At 37.7% G+C, this 24377-nt stretch overlaps 1 protein-coding gene across 3 annotated transcripts in view; it reads right to left on the bottom strand.

Annotated features, from left to right (window-relative positions):
* The window catches only part of Stxbp4 (syntaxin binding protein 4), a 153221-nt gene that overhangs the window by 99591 nt on the left and 29253 nt on the right, over positions 1-24377 (bottom strand). For all 3 annotated transcript variants that reach the window (XM_075991116.1, XM_075991117.1, XM_075991118.1), the window contains 3 exons: positions 16577-16671; positions 9367-9463; positions 6831-6922 (listed from right to left, as the gene is read on the bottom strand). In XM_075991116.1, coding sequence (XP_075847231.1) covers positions 6831-6922; positions 9367-9463; positions 16577-16671 — 284 coding nt within the window. The remainder of the gene's footprint in view (positions 1-6830; positions 6923-9366; positions 9464-16576; positions 16672-24377) is intronic.

Raw genomic sequence — 24377 nt, 5'->3', positions numbered from 1 at the left:
CACCCATAAACTAAGTGGTCAGAATCACTGTCATGCTCCAATTATGACTCTTCAAAACGTTTTCAGTTCCTCTCCTGCTCTGCAGATATTTCAAATAGCTTTCTTTGTATCTGTCAGAACCTTTAACTTGCATGCTCCATTCACCCATCCATCCATCCATCCATCCATCCATCCATCCATCCGCCCACCCACCCACCCATATATCTAATCTAATCTCCTGAATAAGAGTTTCTTATTTCCCTATATCTATTGAGGTCTCATCATTCACAAACATACTAATGAAAAAATGGAGTTATTGTTAGCTCATTCCTCTCCCCTGGTTCTCACATATAAATGGTCAGCAAGTTCCACTGACGACATACATTTTTTGGTGTTCATATCATAGATCTATCACTCTTTCACACCCAAACCTGACACAGTTGCTGTACTTTAATATTATCTCATATTTCAATTTTCTCTATCATTCCCTCCCTACAACTTAACCCCAATTTTCATTTCCCATAGAACCAACACACACAGTTACTATTTCTAAAAAGTCACTCTGATTATGGCACAATATTCTGTTTCATGCTACTGATTAACATATAAAATTATATATTAGATTAGGCCCTTTAAGATCGAACATATAACCTTTAAGTATATAATTAGAATTTTGAAGACTACCTTCTGCTAACAACCACATTTTATCTTTTTTTTTTTCTGTTTCATTCTAATACTTCTATTGGTTACGGCTGGGTGGTGAGACAGGGTCTCACTATGTAGCCCAGGCTGGTTATGAACTTGCTTCAATCTCCTAAGTGCTACGTACAACATACAGCATTACACCCAACTTCATTTTAAACTCTCCAGTCACCTCTGAGATTGCTAAATTCAACCTACCTTTTAAAATGAATTCAAATGCCAACTTTATTATATACCCCCCTAAATGTTCTAAGTTCTGTTACTATTCTGGCCTTACCTCGTAATGCACTTTCAAAATTGTAATTATTTGTGTACTTGGCTCTCTGAGAAGCTATACAAAGCAAATTTTATCTATCTTAAGTAGCATGTGTCATGGTACCTTACACAATGTTATTACAATTATCAGTACATATCTGATATAAGATGGGTCTTTAGAAGTTATAAGGAGTTTACTGATAAACACAGTGTGAATTACCATTTATATCCTAACTTAGTGTAAGCAAAACATTACAGTTTCATCACATAACCCAGTCTGATATTTTCATTCAGTTTTATGTCATTTGTTAAAACAATAGCCTTAATACAACAAACTAACAAGAGCCTAAACTGTGAAAAATCTACTTTTAGGAATTCACATTTACATGTCCACTGCTATTTGAAAATAATCCATTCATGATATTTGATTAGACTGATATAGACATCATAATGCAATGGACTACAGTCTGCTGCCAAGTCTGGAGTTGTGTTGGGTATGGATGTAGGCTCTAACCTTCCCTTTCTGTGTATGACCTTGTACTGGCAGCAGGTATAACGCTGTGTGAAGTTTTTAATATAGAAATGATTATTAGAATCACAGCAAGATATTTGTATTTGGGGTTCTAAATGCCACATTCTCCTAAATCCAGAAGTTCATTGTCAAATAAACAGGAGCAGGCCTGACATACACTGACTTGGCGATTCCTCCTTAAAAAGGCGAAGGCCTAGCATCTGAGTCAGAGAAAGCAGTGACCGGAGGAGCTGGTCATAGGGCATGCACTCTGTGATATGGTCATGAAGTGCAAGAAGGATGGACTCCATCTCTGTAAGGTCAAAACAGCAGCTCCATGTCCAGGTGAGAATAGAAGCTGCCTTTGAACTTCGTGAGAGACTTCTGAGTGGTGATTTCACATGAGATGCATGACAGGGTTGGGTAGCTGGTGACACACGCCTTTAATCCCAGCACTCCCATTTAAACAGAAAAGGGGAGATGATGTGGGATTCCCCTCTGTATGCTGTGAATATCATTGGTGAATAAAGAAACTGCTTTGGACCAATAGCAGGGCAGAACTTAATTAGGTGGGGAAAATTAAGCTGAATGCTGGGGGAAAGAAGGGCAGAGTCAGGGAGAAGCCATGTAGCCCTGCAGGAGACAGACACCAGAATTTTTCCCAGTAAGCTACAGTCTCGTGGTGATACACAGATTAATAGAAATGGGTTAAATTAAGATGTAAGAGTTAGCCAATAAGAAGCTAGAGCTAATGGGCCAAGCAGTGACTTAATTAATACAATCTCTGTGTGATTATTTTGGGGGTCTGGGCAGCCAGGCAGCCAGGAAACAAACAAGCAGCTTTTGCAACAATTGAGATTGACCTTGACCTTAGTTTCTAATTCCACTTCAAAATTCTTTTAGCTATGAGATTAAGAACTCTATAGCCATTGGTAATATCCCCACATTTAGGCTTAAACATGTGTCTTTTCTTCTTTACTCCATTACATTCTACTTCTACTTTGGCTAAGATTCCTGCTTGACTCTACCTACCTGAACCACTTTATCTTTCTTCAAGGCTGAAGGTACAGAAACGAGTCACTGTCCTTAACCTTTCTTCTTAAAATGCCTTACAGTCCAGGGACTGCCAGACTCGAGAGAAGTGACCAAATTTACTCCCAGGCAACAGAGAGCCTACAGGACACACCGTCCCACGACGAAAACAACTGACTGCAGTCAGAGCCTGTTCTCTGGAGCAGATCCTTTTAGAGCAGCCGGTCTCCTCAGTGGATGACGCCCAAGGACAACCTTGCAGTGCTACAGCTCAGGTATGGATGGGTGGGCTCACACCTTGACCAGGACTATTTAATTACTCATACCTCCTGGCCACGACCCAATTCTTTCTCTATTTAAATCAAAAGCTCATTCCAACAGCCTGGAGATGGACCTGGGAATCACTAGACCCTTTCATCCTAATGTGCTGCAGTTGACTGAAACGCCTGTCTCTGCTTTTCACACAAAAGGGGAATAAAAACATCAGCTATCTTTACCAGCCATGAAAGACCATTTGAATTCATCAACTATCTCATCAGCCACAAAAGGAGAACACAAGCATCCCATGTAAAATAATTATAAACTTGACCCAATTATTGTGAAACTAAGGCTGCTGGCGGTAGCCATGGTGGAATTTCCCTATCTCCATAGATCGTCAACATCATATACCACAGAATGACTGTTTCAGAGTCGACACTCCACTGTTTTTGAATTTAAACACGTTTGGGACTCACCCAATGAAACAAAACCTTAGTTTTTATTTGTTTTTGGTGAGCTACTTAACAAGCAGTGACTTCTATAGTGCTGTTAAAATTGTGATATTTTATCCCCTCATTAATTACAAAATGAAATTTTTAATGAAATAGAATTCAATAATATTAAATGAGAATTCAGTGTGTGCCTTTAGAGACTTCTTTAGTTGTACATGTGACTGAGATGGGAAGTACATTCTTATTATGGATTCAATTTGGAGAAAAAAGAAAAGCTCACACTTGACAATAATATCTTCTGTGTGATAATGAGCAGAAGGCAACAAATAGAATTCCATAAATCAATAATGACTATTGCACAACATTTTGATCTACAGCCTCAACAGGAAATCATTTTGGCACAGAGAATTTTGCACCACTGCCATCAGTATGGGGCTTTTGCTTTCAAAGTATTGCAGATTGACTACGCTCTTTATCTGCTCTAAAATCCTGTTGGTAAGAGGAAGCAAATTACTCATTCAGAGCATGTGCCTCGCTTTGCAGCTGCTCAAAAAGCTCTGCCTGCTCACGCAGATCCCTGCATTACTGGCACATCATGAACCAGCATTGCCTTGGCTGGAGAAATGGGTGTATCAACCTTGAGAACTCTTCAGCAGTCAGAGACAGACACATCTGCCTGGAACGTTCGGTAGCTAAGCGCTTAAGACCAGCATCTGCAGAAGGAAAGAGGGCTCTAAAGTTCAGGTTTTGCTAAATGCCACAGGATTCTTTGTAATAAGTCTGTGCCTTCATTCCGAATAGCCAGGTTCTCTCCTCACAGCAACTGAGCAGCTAGGTTTTCGGGTGACCGTGATGAGTAAAATGATCAGTGATAAATAAATTATTGATTTTTTAAAAAAAGTGATTTGAAATGTTACAAAAATGTGGCATAAGTAATCTTTAGAGGATCAGGTTTATTTTTTTCAATAAGCTAGTCATGCAGCTAGGCTCTGCATTTCTAGAAACATATAACTAATACCACTATTGAAGCTCCCTGTCCATAAGACCTATTATTTAAAAGCAATCAGGCTATGACTTGGACGTGGTTTGTTCTTAAAGGATTCATGTTTTGGAGACATGGTCCTGTGTGTGCAGGGGTGAGGTGGAGGGTTTTCAGGATGTGAGGCCTATTGAAAGGTAATTGCTTTTTGGTTTTCAAAATGTGATCACTTATTCTCATGAGGGTTCCTGCCTTTGTGATACCATCTGCCTAGAGTCCTTCCCCACAGGTCCATGCACTGACCTTCTCCAATCTCTTCAACTTCGTGACTGTAGAGCTGCCAGCTAGAAAAACTTCTTAACTTAACCAGCTTTAGGCAGTTCATAATAGTAACAAAACATGCACTACTACAATTAGAGCTCTATAATTATGAAAGGTGGGTTAGAGTGCAAATTTTCAGAGGAAAAGACAAGGGAATTTTCTTATTTATAAATTTAAATAGAAAATAAAAACTTTTAAATATAAAGCTGTAGCAGGATATCATTCAAGGTATATAGAGAATGGACGAGCTAATATATAAAATGAAAGCTCAATTTCTAAGTATAAAATATTGGTGTATAAATTTAAAAGAACAATTACAGGCACTAAAAACTATTGCATTTGAATTCTATTAGATGAACTGTAAAGTGTTACAAAAAGTATAATTGGGCTGGAGAGATGGCTCAGAGGTTAAGAGCATTGCCTGCTCTTCCAAAGGTCCTGAGTTCAATTCCCAGCAACCACATGGTGGCTCACAACCATCTGTAATGGGGTCAGGTGCCCTCTTCTGGCCTGCTGGCATACACAGAGACAGAATATTATATACATAATAAATAAATATTTTAAAAAAGTTTAAAAAAAAGTATAATTATTGGAAACAAAAACACTAGGATAATATACCATTGAGTTAAGAAAACACAAGAAAGTATAGTAGACGATACTCAATATCTGTACCCATCTAAAGTATATGTCTAGCAGTATATTCTCATGCCATATAAAATTAAACCTAGTGATAAAAATAAAAATTCTTTTTCTAATAATATCACAAATTATACCATATTGGGTAGTTAACCTGATAGAAATATTTGAGATGTATATGAAGCATGTCATACTTATTTCTCTTTTCAAAAGAAGAACAAAGATATAAATAAGAGAAATGCTCAGTTCATAACCAAATCATTCTATAAATTCAATGCAATTACTATAAGGTAAGAACCGCAAATAGTTGATATCATGGCAAAATCATCTAAAATATCAACTTCAAATAAAATGCAAGACGCTAACAACAACATTCTTAGCTTAACAGTATCAATAAAGCCAGTATTAAGTAATTGAAGAATAACATACTAGCGAAGAGAAATAAATGAACAGAACAGACGGTAGGATAAAGAAGCTACACACACAGTTACATCTTTACTATAGGCTTAATTTTGCTTTTAAGTCAATAGGAAAATCACAGGAGGATAGGTTTCTAGGTGATAGTGAAACAAGGACAAGTAGTTCTATATACATAAACAAGAATACATTCTGGGTTAATTCTGTATGTAATTACATGCAGTGTATGTTTGGGCTGAACATTTCCCTTGAACAATAAATACCAACAGTCCATAACAGAAAGAACTAAACAATTTGATGATGTAAATTTCAAAGTTCTGTAGATTAAATGACTAATAAAGTTAATAAGCTTCCTAATTATATTTTACTAGGATATAAAAGCTAGCAAAACTTGGTTTTGTTTGAGCTAGCCCAAGTGTGGTTGCCCCGACTTTTCTGAGTAGGGGATTGTCATTAGTGACTGAAATGGAGCACATGTGGAGGAGAGTAGGTTGGGTTTAGTAATATATGTCCTTAGCATCATGTCCCATGGGAACGGTGCAGATTGTAATGTATAACAGAGTTGTAGTAATGTATGTCCTTAGCATAATGTCTCATGGGAACGGTGCAGATTGTAAAGTATAACAGAGTTGTAGTAATGTATGTCCTTACCATCATGTCTCATGGGAACGGTGCAGATTGTAAAGTATAATGGAGTATGCACTTACAGGCAATGATTCCAGACAGGTTAGGATGGGCATTTGCATGACTCTGTTTCTAGCTAATGATAATGCATGCCTTCCCACATGGCAGATGGTCAATACCGCTGAACTGAGGGGTGGAATGTAGGCACGGGGGCCTGAGAAAGCAGGAGACAGAAAAACCTTCTACTTTTGATTAACCTATAGTTTTACATATTTGTTGTGTGTTTATGAACCTGTGCGCACTTGTGTCCATGTACATGAGCACACACGTGTATGCATATAAAGAAAGAGGCTGACATCAGGTATATTTCTCATTTATTTTCCACCATTGTTTTAGAGACCAGGTCTCTCATCGAACCTGGTATTCATGCCAGTTCAATAGGCCAACAAGGTCCTAGAAATTCTGTCTGCCTACTGAGACTGGGATTAGCGGTGCTCAAGTCCTACCTCTGTGTGAGTACTAGAGACAAGCTCAGGTCTATACAACCACATGATTTAAGAAATTAAAAGCCAGTGGAGACTGGAGAGAGCGTCATACTTATATGACCCCACAACATTCAACCCTACACTTGATTAACACATAAAACTTAGATAGCATACTCTACCTGTGAGTCCAAGATACTGGAGATTTCATGGACACCAACATTTACTTCATCCAAATGCAAGCAAAACAAATTTCTGGCAACCTGGACAAAGTCTGAAATTAACACATTTTGATAAGAACATAGCATTTATTTTCATCCAAACAAGTATTTCTTTCTTCTCTGGGAAGTTAAAATTATGAGCTTCAAGTTAACCTACATAAGTTATCCTAAAATTGTACTGGTCAAAGTGACAGGAAAATATAAACTCAAATAATAGAGAAGCCATTTTTTCTCTCCTTCAATTAGCTTTGGTCACATAATTCAGTTAAGAAATAACAAGGCAAACACATATCACAGATATCTAATTCTCTAATTCTCACATTATGCATACAATGCTCTCTGGAAAAAATAGGCAATATTATGACATAGCTTTTCAGAAAGAAAGAATCAAAGGGTTCATATTAACAGCAACAGTGAGTCTATACAACAATTGTATGTGCTTAGAGACCATCCTGACCCCATTCCTTCGTCCTCTGAGGCAGATCCCCTAGTCTACAGAGGAGCAAATCTTAAACTTACCGAGGTCAAGTGGCAAACTGAGCATCAGAACAGCCCATAACTTAGATACACTGGGATGGTCTGCTCATTTACGTATCCACAGTAAGTTTTAATTGGAGCTCTTACACTGTAGTGTCAAATAAATGTTCTCTGTTTTCACTTTACAAATTTCTGCTCTTACTTCACGGGTGAATTATCTTTTCTCATCTTTTTAAGGGTATTAATTAGTTTATCTAACATTATCTTCTGCTCTTACCATTTCTGTTTCCTTTTTTTCCGTTCATCTGATACTTTCGGGTTCCATATTTTATTTTTTATTTTTACTTTTTTTTAAATATTTATTTATTTATTATGTATACAATATTCTGTCTGTGTATATGTCTGCAAGCCAGAAGAGGGCACCAGACCTCATTACAGATGGTTGGGAGCCACCATGTGGTTGCCGGGAATTGAACTCAGGACCTTTGGAAGAGCAGGCAATGCTCTTAACCACTGAGCCATCTCTCCAGCCCCGGGTTCCATATTTTATGTGATCTTATCAAATGTCCAGAAATCTTTGACTTTTGAGTTTATGCTTAACAATAAGGCACTAAGAAATTGGCTGGAAATTATGTGTGCATAGCAAGCCTTGTCAACTGGAAAGATTATTTTATTATCAGAAAAACAGTCTGGTGGTCTGCTGGCATTTTTGTTTAGGTTCTTGAGAGACATGCCTTAAATCCCCTGCTAAGATTATAAACATGGATGCAAATGTCACTGAGCATCGGGATACACGTTTTGAGCAATGACTCACTACAGACAACTCCAAATTCCCCTGCTGCTAGTAAGTATAGCTACACAATATCTCTGGTTTAATTTATTAATGAAGTAAGTACCATTCCCCCTGGAAGATTAAGGAAATAATAGGTGCTACACTGCTTGAGAAAGGGAAAAGCTAGCATGAATAAATGTATTAGCATGTCTAAGAACTCTGATTTCAATATGTAGCATAAACCAGCCTAAAGTGATAATGGTACTCTATACTAGCTTGCCCTGCCTGTGAGCCCTCCATCTTCAGATGCCTGGGCTTCTCCTGCCTCGCACACTAATGTAGGTACTGCGCTCTCTGCACCCATCTCTGTCCTTATAAATTGTGTGTGTGTGTGTGTGTGTGTGTGTGTGTGGTAGGGGTTTGTTGTTGTAGTGGTATGTATATTTCTGTTTGCTGTTACTACTATTTGGGGGATGATTTGCAAGAGGAGATGGGACCCCAAATATCTGTTTTCCTCATTTCAAATATAAAAAGTGAACTTCTTTATTTCATCAGAGATGTTTTAAAATGATACAATGTAGCAATTATTATATGTGCTATAGAAAAAAATGCTAGAAAGAAAGTAACCAATACATGCAAGTAGTAGAATAGACAAATAGGAAATAGTTTTTGGTTCATAATTTAGTGATAGATATCAAAATTCCAAACCATTGTAGGGGCTATCCTATTAAAAAAGAGAAGAAATTGCTACATTTGAAAGTATAAATGCAGGTTTATAAAATGTCAATAAATACAGATTTGTAATAAGAGCTACTGAGAAACCATCAATATGCCAAGAATGGAAATCTTGGTGCATTACGCCATCTCTAAGAATAACTACTCTATGCAACAAAAACTTCCTATTCCACTATCTGAAAAAAAAAAGTAGAAGTATTTAGTGAAATTAAAATTTGTGTATTTTGTACTAATTTCTTTTGTTATTATTAAAGCAGTAAATAAAACATGCAAAAAAAATGTGATTGACTAATGATACTTAGCGCTGAAGGGGCCTGATAAAGGTCTCTCTTTTGCTGACCCAGCCAGGTTGGCATCAGTGGCTCGTTTTAATGTACCTATTAAAGAATTTGCAGTAGCATGATGTGAGTTTTCATTCTCCCTCTGAGGAGCAAGCTGTCTTCAGGAAAATAGGTCACAGTAACTTCCACCGACTATCTGTGGGAATACAGCATGATGCACAGAAGGCATTACCTCCAAAAGATACTGTCCCCTTTGAGTCGGCCTGGACTTGCTGTCTCAGGGCTTCATGTTGTTCCTTTGTTGGCTGAACACCGAGGTAATTGAGAGCCTGGAAGGAAATAGACTACGTGAAGCAATTTTCAAACCTCCAAAGGGTAAAACATTTCACTAGAACTATATTTTACAATGTAGTCGAAAATCAAATCACCACTGGGGAACTGTGACCAGAATTAGACCCCTTGGAAAGTTTGTTGACTGTAGGTTAACTCCCTATAAACGATTACCTTCCTGAGCCTGCTGCCTCCCACCCCCACAGCAAATATCCTGGCAAATGCCATATTTACAAACATGACAGCAAGTCCAGAAAAAAGAAATATTTTCTAGTTTATGTGATTTTGCAGAAGAAAAATAACAGAAAATTTTTACTGAAGTCAAATTTATAGATAACATTAAAAAAAAACATGAAAAGCGGGGTGATGGTGGCGCACGCCTTTAATCCCAGCACTCGGGAGGCAGAGGCAGGCGGATCTCTGTGAGTTCAAGACCAGCCTGGTCTACAAGAGCTAGTTCCAGGACAGGCTCCAAAGCCACAGAGAAACCCTGTCTCGAAAAACCAAAAAAAAAAAAAAAAAAAAAAAAAAAAAAAAAAACATGTAGAAATGAAGTTGATAGAATTGTGTTAAATGGAAAATATTCTTAATTTTGGCTGGTTTAGGGCTACACATAACTCCAAAGAAAATAAAGGAAAGGTTTCCCTAACACTTATTTCTCCAGCAGGCTGACCTGATGACGACCTGATTTCTCTTGGGGTAAAGTAACTTCTGTCTTTACAATTAAAAAAAAAGTAGACACTTCCACTTGTACTCTCCTGCCCTTCCTATGATCTTTGGCCTTAGATAGAACCAAGCATAACTTCCAGTTAAGACATTTGCAGCCCACTTTGATGAGGTCCTGGGGCTATGTGCTAGCCAATGGGGAAGTGCTGGAGAGCATGCAGGAAGTCTCCTATCAAAAGCAGAGGAAGTGGTTTTCCTTAAGGCAAAGGGGAAAAAGAAAGAAGTAATCAGGCACCCTAACTCACCAGGCACCTCCACGATGATGGTGAAATAGGCAGCCTATCTGAAAGGCTGAAATGTCGGTCCCTGACATTGGGAGTCTCTGTGCTTCTCCCTGGTTATTTTCTTCTGGATTTCTTTATGGTAAGAACATTGTTTCCAAAGGAAACCACTGCTATTTGGAATTCTCTAGTTATATATATATATATATAGCAAACTAATTTGAATGCATAAGAACTTACTGGGTGCCCTATCACTGGATTTTAGCAAGAGTACATACTGTGTCAGTTAAATTAAACCTAAACAAAAGTTATTAAAGGTAATTATGCTTGTCAAATGTCTTCTCATTTGGAATATGTTCAAGGCCTTTAACCAGACTTGTTGGTGCTGTTTTTCAGGCACGCGATTCTGTGCAACGGTATCAACAAACAACATAGTCTCTAGCCTCAAAAATCATATGGTCTTTAGGGTGAGAACATGCAAATAGTTTTAGTAAGCACATGGTTTTATTTATTGCAGGTGTATAGAGTGCCCACTATCAAGAAAAGCATTTGTTTATCTTATAGGCAAACACACAATTTGACTGGGCGCAGTGGAAAGATACAGAAAGAAGGTTGAGTATCAGGAAAGATTCTTAAAGGGTTTTGAAGGCTCGTCTAGAACCATTCATCTACCATAACAAAGCCAGAATTATTGTTAATATAACATCAAGAAAGATTTTTAGCATTTGTGTATGTGCATGTCTTTTCATCTTGAACAAGTTATAAATATTTTTTAAAGAGAAATCAAAGAATACCTATGTAGTGGCTATCTTAAAATATTCAATGATATTTATTTAAAGTACATACATATTTTCAAGAAATAAGACTACAGATTGGGTCGAAAGCTTCATCTATCAATCATCACAGTAAATGCTACCCTAAAGTCAACACATTCCTCTTGCCCATTCTTTATTATTACTTAGTATCCAGGTACATGTTCCCTAATTAATGTCCACTTGAATGTGTGTACTTAGAATTTTATACAAATAATATAACCTAAAAGGATAACTACAAATTTTTAATTTTATCTTAACTTAATTATTTTGCAATTGCTTAGTATTACCTACATACATAATTCACTTTTTTGTTGTATTGTCTTGAATGAATATATTTTAATTTACTATCCATTCTCTGATTGATAGATTTATAATTACATCAAGATTTTTAGTATAAAACACTAAACATCTCTTCTTTTATAGATGCATATAAAGTTTTCCACTGCATATGCATATAAGAGGAGGTGGTGGCACACGCCTTTATTCCCAGCACTCGGGAGGCAGAGACAGAAGGATCTCTGCGAGTTTGAGGTCAGCCTGTTCGACAAGAGCTAGTTCCATGACAGCTAGGGCTGTTTCACAAAGAAACTCTGTCTTCTAAAACCAAAATAGATAAATACATAAATAAATTAATTTTTAAAAAGAGATGGTGATGAGCCATGGACATAGTGTCCACTCTACTGTCCTCTCTTGTTCTTCAACTATGAGAACTATGATTACTCTTTTACACATGCCAGCAAAATATAAACAATCTTAGCTTCTTACATTCTGAACAGAACAGAATTTGTTGTTTTCACAAATGAAGATTTGTGACAATATCAGAAATATGTTGTTAATTTGAATTCTTCTAGTTACCAGAAAATGAGACATATTTTGCATGTTTGCTATCAAAATTTGACACACAAGTTGTTAGAAATATTATTTAACTTTTAGGACATAGTGTTTTCAGATATAAGTATTAGTACTGGTTGGGAATCTGGATTTGGTTTGCACTACTGACAACCAACACAGTAGATATTGCCCAATGTCCTCTGAGAAAGAAAACTATTTTCCTGATGTTGGGACCCACTGCTCTGGGGACAATAACTATTACCAGTTTATATGTATTTTTCAGGTTTTTTCCTCTGAATATGGTGCCTGTTTATAAACTTACATTTATTAAACATTTTTTTTTTTACAAATTAAGCTTTGCTCTATGTAACATTTAAAAGTTATCTGTATATAAAGACTTCTGTAAGGCAAAAGACATGGTTAATAAGACAAAACGGCAGTCTGCAGAATGGGAAACAATCTTTACCACTCCCACATTATTTGACAGAGGGCTGATCTCCAAAATATATGAAGAATCCAAGAAACTAGACATCAACAAACCCAAACAATTCAATTAAAAAATGGGGGTATAGATCTAAAAAGAGAATTCTCAACAGAAAAATCTCAAATGGCCAAAAGGCATTTAAGGACTTGCTCAATAGCCTTAGTCATCAGGGAAATGCAAATCAAAACAACTCTGAGATACCATCTTACATGTATCAGAATGGCCAAGATCAAAAACACTGATGACAACTTATGTTGGAGAGGATGTGGAGTAATGGGAGCATTCCTTATTGCTGGTGGGAATGCAAACTTGTATAGCCACTTTGGAAACTAATATGGCAGTTTCTCAGAAAATTGGGAATCAATCTACCTCAGCACCCAGCTATTAGACTCTTGGGCATGGTGTGGGGCAATGATCTGTATTCTGTCAATTATGTTTTAAATAAATGCTGATTGGCCAGTAGCCAGGCAGGAAGTATAGGTGGGACAACCAGACAGGAAGTAGAGGTAGGTCAATGAGAATAGAATTCTGGGAAGAAAGAACTCTTGGTTGGCAGTGTTACCCCAGACACAGAAGAAGGAAGATGTGACCTGCCCCGCTGGAAAAGGTATTGAGCCATGTGGCTAACATAGATAAGAATAACGGGCTAATAATATGCATTATAAGAGTTAATAAGAAGCCTGAGCTAATGGGCCAATCGGTTTACCATTAATATAGACCTCAGTGTGATTTTCTTTGGAACTTAACGATTGTGAGAACTGGGCAGGACAAAAACCTCAGACTACATGGGCATATACCCAAAGAATGCTCAATCATACCAAAAGGACATTTGCAATAACCTGGAAACAACCTAGATGACCCCCATCTAAGAATAGATAAAGAAAACAGGGTATATTTACACAATGGAGTATCACTCAACTGTAAAAAAACAATGACATCATGAAATTTGCAGGCCAATGAATGGAACTAGAAAAAAAAATCATTCTGAGTGTGGTAACCCAGAACCAGAAAGCCAAACATGGTATGTACTCACTCATAAGTGGATACCAGATGTAAAGCCAAGGATAAGCAGGCTACAGTCCACAGCCCCAGATAAGCTAGGTAACAAGGAGGACCCTAAGAGGGATACATGGATTGTCCTTGGGAGGGGAAATAGATGAGATCTCCTGAGTAAACTGGGGAAAGGATGGGAGAGACTGGGGAGGACGGAACAGGGGATGAAAACATGAGGTAACAGGATGGTTGAGTTTGGGGAGGGATAAAGTGGGAGAGCAATAAAAGAGATATCTTGATGGAGGGAGCCATTATGAGGCTAGGGAGAAACCTGGTGCTAGGGAAATTCCCAGGAACCCACAAGGATGGCCCCAGATAAGACTCCTAGTAACAGCTGAGATGGGGCCTGAATTGGCCTTCTCCTGTAATCACATTGGTGACTACCCTAACTGTCATCATAAACCTTCATCCAGTAACTGATGGAAGCAGATGTAGAGATCCAAACCAAAGTAATAGGCCAAGCTCAGGAAGTCTAGACAAAGAGAGGGAGGAGGGAGTATATGAGCAAGGGGGGGGTCAAGATCATGACAGGGAAACCCAGAGACAGCTGACCCCAGCTCGTGGGAGTTCACGGACTCTAGAATGACAGCTGGGGAGCCTACATGAACCAAAGTAGGCACTCTGTATGTGGGTGACAGTTGTGTGGCTAGATCTGTTTGTGGGGCCCCTGGAAGTGGGACCAGGATCTATCCCTGGCATATGAGCTGACTTTTTGGAGCCCCTTCTCAATGGTGGGATGCCTTCCTCAGTCTTGATGCAGCAGGTAGGGACTGTGCCAGGCTTTGTTACTCATCATGGGAGGCCTTACCCTTTCTAAGGAGTGGATGAGGGGGGTGAGAGCGAGAGGAAGGGAGGGGGAACTGTGGTTGGTATGTAAAATGAATAAAAAACTTAAAAAAATTATCACAGATCAACATGTTGTATATTTTCCATCTACTGTGTGTGTTCTGCAATTGTTCTAACAGTACACTGTTAACTAAACCAGCCTTTCAAAGTTCCCTCTCTTACTACTATTAGCTCATTTCATATCCCCACTTCCTCGTCATCCTTGTACAACAATGGTCAGACTTTGTTCTAAAACTAGTCACAAATGTACAGAGATTTCCCAGATTATTAGGGTTTTCATTTCGAAAGGCTTCTGTGAGAAGTAAAACCCATAGTTTCCTCTTGTTTCAGAAGGGTACTTCTGCCTGGAAACTAGTAGCAGGTGAGAAAAGACATATGTTCTCTGCTATATGGCAAAACAAAACAAACCAACCAACCAAACAAACAAACAAACAAAAACAAACCTGGGCTTAAGGATATAGAAATATTCAATCTAATCAATAGAACACAGAGAGGGAATATAAGGCAGTACAGCACGATGGTTACCGCTAACGAATATTAAAATATGGCAATATTTGTGTAAGCAAACATAGTCAGAAAATTCTGGGAAAAGAGATAGATTTGATCATCATTTAAACAATAGGAAGATTTAAACTGGTGGTGAGAAAGGCACTACTTGGAACCAAGCAAAGGTAGAAAGATGAAAATAATTATGATGTTTATTCTAATAACAATGTGTTTGTTCTAGCTATTCAATTTCATTTTCTTCTACAAACATGAAAGTCAGCATCTAATCTCACAGGACAACAGAGGGTGTTGAATTCCAGCACTGTATCCAAATGTGGTACAGTTTTTTTCTCAGCTCCTCAGAAACCCCATCAATTTTAAAGCACTTGTCTCCTTTTTTATTAATTAATTAATTAATTAATTTACTTTTGTCTTAATCATCTTCTGTTACTTGTAATGATGCTCTCAATGCTTTCCTCTTCCTAGGGATATTTGTTAGTACCTTAGTGCATTGCCATCATCTCTTTAAATTCCATTTGGACCTGACTACTTTCTTCTTTACAATTTAATAATCCTTTAGTTTTTAAAATAATGAACAATGTTGCATTAATTCATTGCACTTACTGCTACTGTATATGAAGGCTACTAAACTTTGTTATAATTTCAGTTACAGCTTGCAATATATCATATATTTTGTGTGTGGGTGCGGTGGGTACATATATATGGGCACACATCTCTGTATGAACACCAGAGGAGAATATTGACTGCTATTCCTCAACCACTTTCCACCTTGTTTTTTGAGACAGGGTGTCTCATTGGCGTGGAGCTAGCCATGTAGGCTAAGCTGGCATCCTAGCTGGGGGTTTTATTTCTGTGGTCAGTACCACGACCAAAGCAACTCGAGGAAGAAAGCATTATTGCAACTTACAAATCTCAGGTCAAAACTAGAGGGAGTCAGGCCAGGACCTCCAGTCAGAACATGGAGGCAGGAACTGAAGCAGAGGCCATGGACGGGTCTGCTTCCTGGCTTGCTAACCCAAGGCTTGCTCAGCCTGCTTTCTTATACAACCCAGGACCAACTTGTCAAGGGTTGACAGTACCCACTGTAGGCTGGACCCACCCACATCAATAATTAATCAAGAAAATACCCGACATACTTGCCTACAAGCCAACCTGAGTATGGCATTTGTGCTTTGTTTGTTTGCAAGTGGGAATCCTTCCCAGATGACTTCAGCTGTGTCAAGTTGCCATAGAAGCCAACTAATACAACTCCCTGGCCAGTGGACTCCAGGGGCCTGCTTATCTGTACTTCTCCACAAGCCTGGCTTTTTAAAATGGGAGTTCTAAGGGACTGAACTCAGATGTTTAGATGGCAAGCACATTTACCATGCAGTGAGCTATCATCCTAGCCAAAGAGAAACTAATTTGCATGTCAGATTAGAACCAGAGGCTTTATTTGTACTTTACACTAGTGAACTACTATGAACTTCCAAACTTCAATGTTATTAAATAATTGAAACGCAAGCTGTCACTCATCTAATTGAATAAGCTCATCCAAGAAACCAATGGTGCCACAACATTCTCCTCTCCAAGAACGAGGCAGCTCTTTCCTGCTGTCTTGTGAAGAAAACGAAATTTTAAGGGATTTACCATTTCCAGTTTCTCTGCCTTCAGGCGAACAGAAGGATTTAGGGAAATCTTTCCTTGTGGTCCAGAATCATCATCAGTCCAGGCAGGAGCAACATCTAGGAGACAACAGGGTGCATATTAATTGGAGATCTAATAGGAACAGAACTTTTCATTTGACAAGCTGTGTTCTGGGCTCCTGCTGTTCAAAATAATTCTGGTTAAACAGTTGGCAGGTCTTACTTTTGTTTTTATGAATTTTTCCCCTGTAAGTCTAGAATGTTTCATATAAATCAGCTTTACTTGAGTGTTAAATATGCTATGCAGCATGCTTGAGTGTTAGATATGCTATGCAGCATGGTAAATTCTGCATTATGAAGTCCCATGGAAACATTAGCCTAAAGACAAAGTTCTAACCATTATGATGCTCACCTCAATGCCATGGTAGCTGGAAGGTAAAAGCCTCCCTGTTCAAGCAAGGGAAATAATATTAGAGTCAGAAAGACCATGATACTTCCTTGACTGGAAAAGAGAGTACCGCTGTGGAAGTAGTCTGGAAAAACGCAAAGTGCAACTTCTAACACTTATGCACTGAAGGATGAAGTGGACATGCAACTTTCTGAGCTAAAAAAAAATCCTGTTCCACTTTACAGAAGTACTGAGTTTCTAGCAGTAAACGTGGACTTTTACAGAGTTAAACAAAATGCTCTCCTCATCCATTTCCCTGCATGTTTTCAATGCGGCTTAATTATGCAGATATGCTTTTTCCTGTTTGCCAGAATGGAAAGTTAGATGCCACCAGAGGCCAGCCCTTGAGAACGATTTAATATGCCACAGTTTTAAAGACAAATTTCTACAATTTATGTCAATCCTTCCTATCTAAGTTGTCACTGTTCTAAATACACTCTTAAATGGTATTTTACTAGTTCTACATAGAAACAAGAGGAAGAGAAAAAACTTTTTGAAATGTCACATCTTTATGCAGTGTTTTAATTTTTTTTTAATTTCTCAGAGCATCTGTCTCTAAGTACAGAGTGATTTGCATTCTCTTTCTTAAGAACATAAGAAGCACATATGAAAATAAAGAGTCTTCCTCTAAACCTTTAACACATCCTCAACATTCTATGCAAAATCTTTAATATAGCTTATAGGTGTTAAGAGTAGATATAAAAAAAATTGTCACTGACTTTTAGTTCCAAATGGAATTAAACCTTGGGAAGGGTTGACTCTAGTGTGACAGAATTTTTACAATTCTGCTAAAAGCAAGAAAGATTCTTTTGTTGTCATGACATCTAATTGCTGGCCATGAGGTTAAAATAAAATATCAAATCCCTATTTTGAAGTATTAAAAGAAACTATGTAGCAAACTGCCAGTGTGGTAGAGAAGATTACTATGGGCTGAAATGGCATGGAAGAGCAAAAAGAGGAAAGGAAACTCTGTTTCTCAACTTTAAGGGTGCATCTTGAGATCTGTTTTCAAATTGATGCCTAACCCACAATTAAGGGTCCCTAACATCTAGTCAACTCATGCTAACCTATCCATGGTTTCAGTCCAAGTCTAACTGGGCTTAAAAGACTGTTCAAGTTAAGTATGTAAAAGTGTCACTGAGTAGGTTAAAGCAATGGGCAGAGGAGAGAAAAGTGGACACACATGACAGCCACATACACAAGACACAGTTTGACTGTTTGCCTACAGCTAACTGAAAATCTGGTATGGCAAGAGGCAGAAATAACAAATCAGCTCTATTTTCCCCTAGGCACCCCCCACACCAAACCAAGAAATTGACCCAGGTTGTACATCCCGGCAGCGACAATGACTTTATCTCTAGTGACTCCACAGTCTTCATCAAAGTAGAAAGACTCCAACTGATATTTGTCAAGGACGGTAAAGACAAAATTCAGTGAAGGCATAGAAACAACTACAATACCTGAGAAGAGACACTGTGCAATGAGGAAAGGGAGATAATGCGAAACTACCCCAAGGCTTGGCTCCCCAGCAAGCACCGTACCTTGGCAGGAGCTCATTTCTTCAGCCTACCTTCCTCTCCATACTGACTTCCAGGCTAAGTCCTGAAGAGGTGCATGCACACCAGAGCGTGTTGACAACTCAGAACTGTTTAAAGCATAATGTCCCTCAGACCTCAATTCCAATGACTCTATCCCTGTCTCAACCTCCCATTTGCTCCTCTCTGGGGGCACTCTGCTTCTGTTCTTTTTTGGATGATAAGAAAGGAAATGCTCTGTAAGAGTATGACCAACACTGTAAAACTAAGTTTTAAATGTTACACAAAACTTTAGAAGGTATTTTTCCCAATCAGTTTTATTTGAGTTCTAGAAGGCTGAGTGCAAAGGAATGAAGCCTTGTCCCACTGCTCCCCTAATGGCGCCGTTTCTTATTCCCTGAGGAAGGGCTTCGTTTATCTGCAGTTCACTCAGAAACTGTGTATTAGTCAACTCGGTGCCATAATGAACAATTCTGAATTCTTGAGCTAATTCACGTAATGGACAGATAATCTTAAGTTATCTTCATGTATAATGCTGATCTTAAAACTATTCCAACCAATTTTATACTTGCAAATAATTCTGAGATGGAAACAGAGAAGAGCTATCTTATGTTTATTTTTGTTGAGGTTAATATTAAAACTTGTTCACATTTTTACAATAAATACTGCACTGGTTTGAATGTGAAGGATCCCTGTGGGCTCAAAATCTGAATAGTTGGTCCTTAGCTGTTGGTTATGTGGGGAGGTTATGGAAGTTAGAGAAGCTTTGTTGCACCTAGCTTGTGGAGGGTAGTCAGGAGGGCTATGTGTGTCTTTAATGGTTTATATTCACTTCTGAACCTGGCTTTCTCTGCAGCCTGGGACGGTAACCATGTGAGGAGCTTTGCCTCACGCTCCCACAGTCATGGGGTCTCTTAGCCATGCCTTTCCCACCATAATGGGCAGACTCTTCCCTCTGAAACTGTGACCCCAAATAATCTTGTCTTTTGGTTGCCTCTGTCAAGTATTTGGTTCACTAATGAGAAAACTAACTAATGCGAATACCAACTGACTAAAGGAGTCTAGAAGATGATAGTTAAGGACCTAATACGGGAACTCTATGCTGATGTACTTACATGCAGAGAAACCACAACATATGCAAGTTATCTGGAGACAATTTTGAGGGTTCCCCTCCCTGCATTGTGTAAAACCCCACCCAGTAAGTCTTGCCTACTGCATTTATGCAGAAATGTAAACGTGGATCTGAGTTAATGCTAATTCTATCCTAGAAAAAGTCTGTTAATGTTTTAATATTTTAATTTTATAAATGACTTACTTAAATACATTTCTTAGTAACTACTTTCCTATTCCAAATTCAAACAGTTATTCTTATAGCCATTGGTACAAATCTCACTTTACAACGGAAAGATCTGTGCTCTCATCAGCACTGTCTCTTAGGGACTGTGGCCCCTCACTTATCTGAGCTCTATGCTTTTGTTCATGACACATTCTTAAATTAAGATTAATGTCTTCTGCCTGTTTCCTTTAAGACGAGGATAATGCTTGATTTTTGAGAAGCTAAGGTGTCTTAATTGTTTTTTGCATGGTATGATGAGCTCATTGCTGTAGCCTGGTTTTGGAGGTAGAGGGAAGGACATAAAATTGACTCGCCAGGAAGAAGCCCTCACTTCTGCTCTAAAACCATGCTCTTTCTCTGGAGAGCTATCTGAGCTACATGTTAGCTTATGTTTCTGCAATATGATTAACAATAAAAATACTGCTGAAAATATACCATGTACCAGTTACAATGCTAAGCACTTGACATGTGTGACCTTTAATCTGTAACTTCTTACTGCAACCATCTAATGGTCATGGAGCTAAGAAATCAGGATCAAGGTTTAGGATCTCTCAGGCTGCTCCTGTGTTTTCCTGTACAACGTGCAGTTCACTGGCTATTTCTACTGATTGTATCGGAGCTGCTTGCTCACTCTCTCCTTAGTCTACTTTGTAAATGTCTTTACATTATTGTGTACCATACAAAATCCATGTGCATGTATAAATCTATGAAAAAATACATGTACATTTTAATGTTTTTTTTTATTTGAGTGATGAGGACGTTAACCTCATCAATTATTTTACAGTAATATTAAGTAACTCACAGAGATCCTAAATCTCTCTGGAATTCCTGCTGTGCTGTGCTTATTGTTAACTAGGTAACGTACACTGAACAAATGGCTAAAGGGACTAATTAGCTTGGTCACTTTAAAAATTGGAAATTTACTACATACATGATAGATAATTTACAATATAATCAAGGAATAAAGAGCCCTGACTTTCACCATGGAGCAACTCTGACCGACCCAGCATCTTGGATTATCTGCTTTATTCATCTATCCTCTTCTTTCCAGGTGAATTCTCAATTTAAAATAAAAACAGTGTATCAAGAGACTGGATGTTAATTACATGACAGAAATACTAATTAATAGTATTTCCAGGAATCACTAAATTGTAGTAATTAAAAGGTATATAATTTTGGCTAAAAATTACTAACCCCCTGGAAGATACTTCTCCCGATCAGAGGAAACATATGTTGAATAGAGCATAAATCCCTGGAAACTCTGTCTTGTGGTGACTGTTTTTCATTTTTTGTGTGCTGGGGATTGAATACAAATGTTCATGCCTGGTAAGCATGTGTTCTTCTACTAAGCTATACAATTTGTCCATGTTGCAGTAGCAACTTAATCTAAACTAGTTCTCTTTATTTTGCAATTCTTAGGAAAAATAGTGGCATTAAAATTAATAATGTGGTGTGGGAAGTCCTTTTGTTATGTGTTCTTTTTATTGGTTAATGAATAAAGAATCTGCTTGGGCCTATGACAGGGTAATAAGAGCAAGGCAGAAATTCCAAGCAGAGAGTGAGAGAGGAGAAAAGAAGGCAGAGTCAGAGAGATGCCATGTAGTTGCCGAAAGAGACAGATGCTGGAACTTTACCCAGTAAGCCACAACCTTGTGTTGGTACACAGAGTAACAGGAATAGGCTAATTTAAGGTATGAAGAGTTAAAAAGCCTGAGCTAGCAGGCTGAGCAGTGTTTTAATTAATATAGTTTTTATGTGATTATTTGGGGTCTGGGCAACTGGAAACAAATGAGCCTTACAAATTGGTGCCCAATGTGGGGCAGCTACATCCACATAAAACCTGAGAGAACTTGAAAAGAAATTCTAGACACAAAAAATGGAGTTTAGCACAGCTTCTTAGAAGCCACTTTTTTTTTTTTTCCGGATGATCTGTTTGCTGGCAGTGATCAGGGGCCACCACGGCTCCTTTAAGAGAGGTCTTCCTGATTCAGCATTGGCAGCAAAGCCTGTGTGGCTTCTTGGGGGGGGGCATCCTGGTTAGTGCTAACAGTACAAACAGCTCTGGCTCTTTCAGGAGGCCTATAACTTAAATGGAATCTGTTAACAGCATGTTACAAATTGCTTAATAGTGACAGAGATCCACTGTGACCCTGTAGCTGGGGCGGTTGCATGGCTCTCAGGCAATAAACATGCCTCTGCCATGTTGGACTAGGCAGAGCCAAAAGGCAGGGCTGTGGTGTTGGTCTTAGTCATGCCCACTGTACAATTCAATGTCTCTCTATACAGGGAGACATTGAATTGTACAGGCTGCTAAGCTAAACCTATATCTATAATAATATATACTATCTATATATTATACATATAGATAGATTATTATATATATTTTAAAGGTGTCTTGACTGGAAAATTTGGGTCTAAGAATGTGTAACTTTGGAAAAAACCTTCTGCTATTGTTTCCACAGAGAATGAAAACCTATGGATTTTTTTCCAGACTAATGTGGTTTGAGGGATCAAGACCCCCAAAATCCTCCATAAACCTTCAAAAATACTTTATACAACAAAAACAAAAAAAAAATTACTCCCAAATTCCCAAATACTGTTTATAAATATTTATTTACATTTAGAGGGGAATATGATATAGAGATAAATACTTTGCATTGGTATGGATCTTGGTTTATTGATAAAAATTTAAGGTCAATTTTGTTATATGTATATTTCTGCTCTTGATTAAGATATTGTATTTGTGCATATCATTTAAAAATGTGATGTATAATTAAAAACTACAAGTGAATAGTCATCCTTAATAGTGAAGAGTATAGTCATGTTAGTTAGGTTTTCTAGATGAACAGAGATATATTTCAGATGGATAGGTATTCTTCAAGTCTTTCAAAGACCTACAGAATAAGGCATTTAAAATGTTTTAAGAACTTAGGACTTTTCATGACAATGAGACACATCTGCATCTGACAGCACCAATAACTTCAGACTCTTAAGTTTGAAGCCATTTGGAGTTTGTTAGCCATTTGGGCAAGAAACTGCTCTTTTCTGGACTGCTTGATGGTATGCTGTATAAACAGGACATGCAGGACCCACAGAAAAATGATTGCTGAACTTGCCAAAAGAAGGTGAGACAGTCCTTCTGGGTTCCTGCTTCATGAAAGAGTCTGCCAGACATTCTGCAGGAAACAGAAAAAAGTGACTGACAAACTGCCAATATAAATGGAACTGTCTTTAAATTTTCCTGCTTCATAAAAAAGTCTGCCAGATACTATGGGCCTGTAGGCTGAAGATAGATGCCCTGAAATTACATAAGGACTTTGGGTGACTGTCCAAGCAGAAAGATGTCTCTGTCAATTTTAGAGTTTTGCAAGTTGCTTACGATGCACTTCCTGTTAACTTAAGTAATATTTTAACCTTCTGGGGTCTTTGGTGGAGTTAAAGAATAAATAGTTATAATTATAGCTTTCCTTGCTTATGATAAAAGATAAAATAAATATAAATATTGTAACTGTATCTGTAATTCTTACTTAATACCTGTTTTATATATGTAATTTTACTATGTTAAATTAAAACCTTTTTATTTGGACAGAAAAGGAGAAATGGTATGGGAAGTTCTTCTGCGTATTGGTTAATGAATAAAGAAGCTGCTTGGGCCTATGGCAGGGTAGAAGAGAGCAAGGCAGGAATTACAAGCAGAGAAAAGAAAGAGGAGCCAGAGAGATGCTATGTAGTTGCCAAAGGAAACAGACTCCGGAACTTTATCCAGTAAGTCACAACCTTGTGTTGCTACACAGAATAATAGGAATGGGCAAATTTAAGATGTAAGAATTAGTTACAAAAACCCTGAGCTAATGGGCCGAACAGTATTTTAATTAAGGTAGTTTCTGTGTGATTATTTTGAGTCTGAGCAGCCAGGAAACAAACAAGCAGTCTCCACCTTACATACATGTGGGTTGCACTTTGAATTATAATTTAGCAACATGTAACTATCCTTTTAGTTATATAAATATAGTTAATAAATTGTCTTCTTTAATTTTAAGAGATAATTTTGGTGTAAGAATTATTTTTCTTGATATTTGAAACAATAAGATCGTTATGGTTTGATAAAAGTTTTTTTCTATGTGCAGTTTAGACAATTTTCATTTTATTTTATTTTTAAAATATCACTAAGTCACTTTAGGGTGATTCAAAACAATATCAAAGTCAGTATTGCTGTCGTTTCTAATTTATATCCACACAGTATCTTCCAAAACAAACAAACACAAAAAACCAAGCATTTTTTCAGTTCTGTCCCATCTATATTGTGTTTTCAGTGGTACAGTGTTATATTTCATGAGTACTTCAGTAAAGGGCAATAAATTGCATATTGGCTATAGAAGCCTTTCATTATTTAATTATAACAATCTAACTATTGCAACTTTACAGACATTTATTATAATGTACTTCTTAAAATGTATTAATTATTATAATGCACTTCTAAAAATTT

Source organism: Microtus pennsylvanicus, chromosome 11 (genome assembly GCF_037038515.1).
Source record: "Microtus pennsylvanicus isolate mMicPen1 chromosome 11, mMicPen1.hap1, whole genome shotgun sequence".
Taxonomy (NCBI): Eukaryota; Metazoa; Chordata; class Mammalia; order Rodentia; family Cricetidae; genus Microtus; species Microtus pennsylvanicus.
This window is presented reverse-complemented; position numbering and strand designations above follow the sequence as displayed.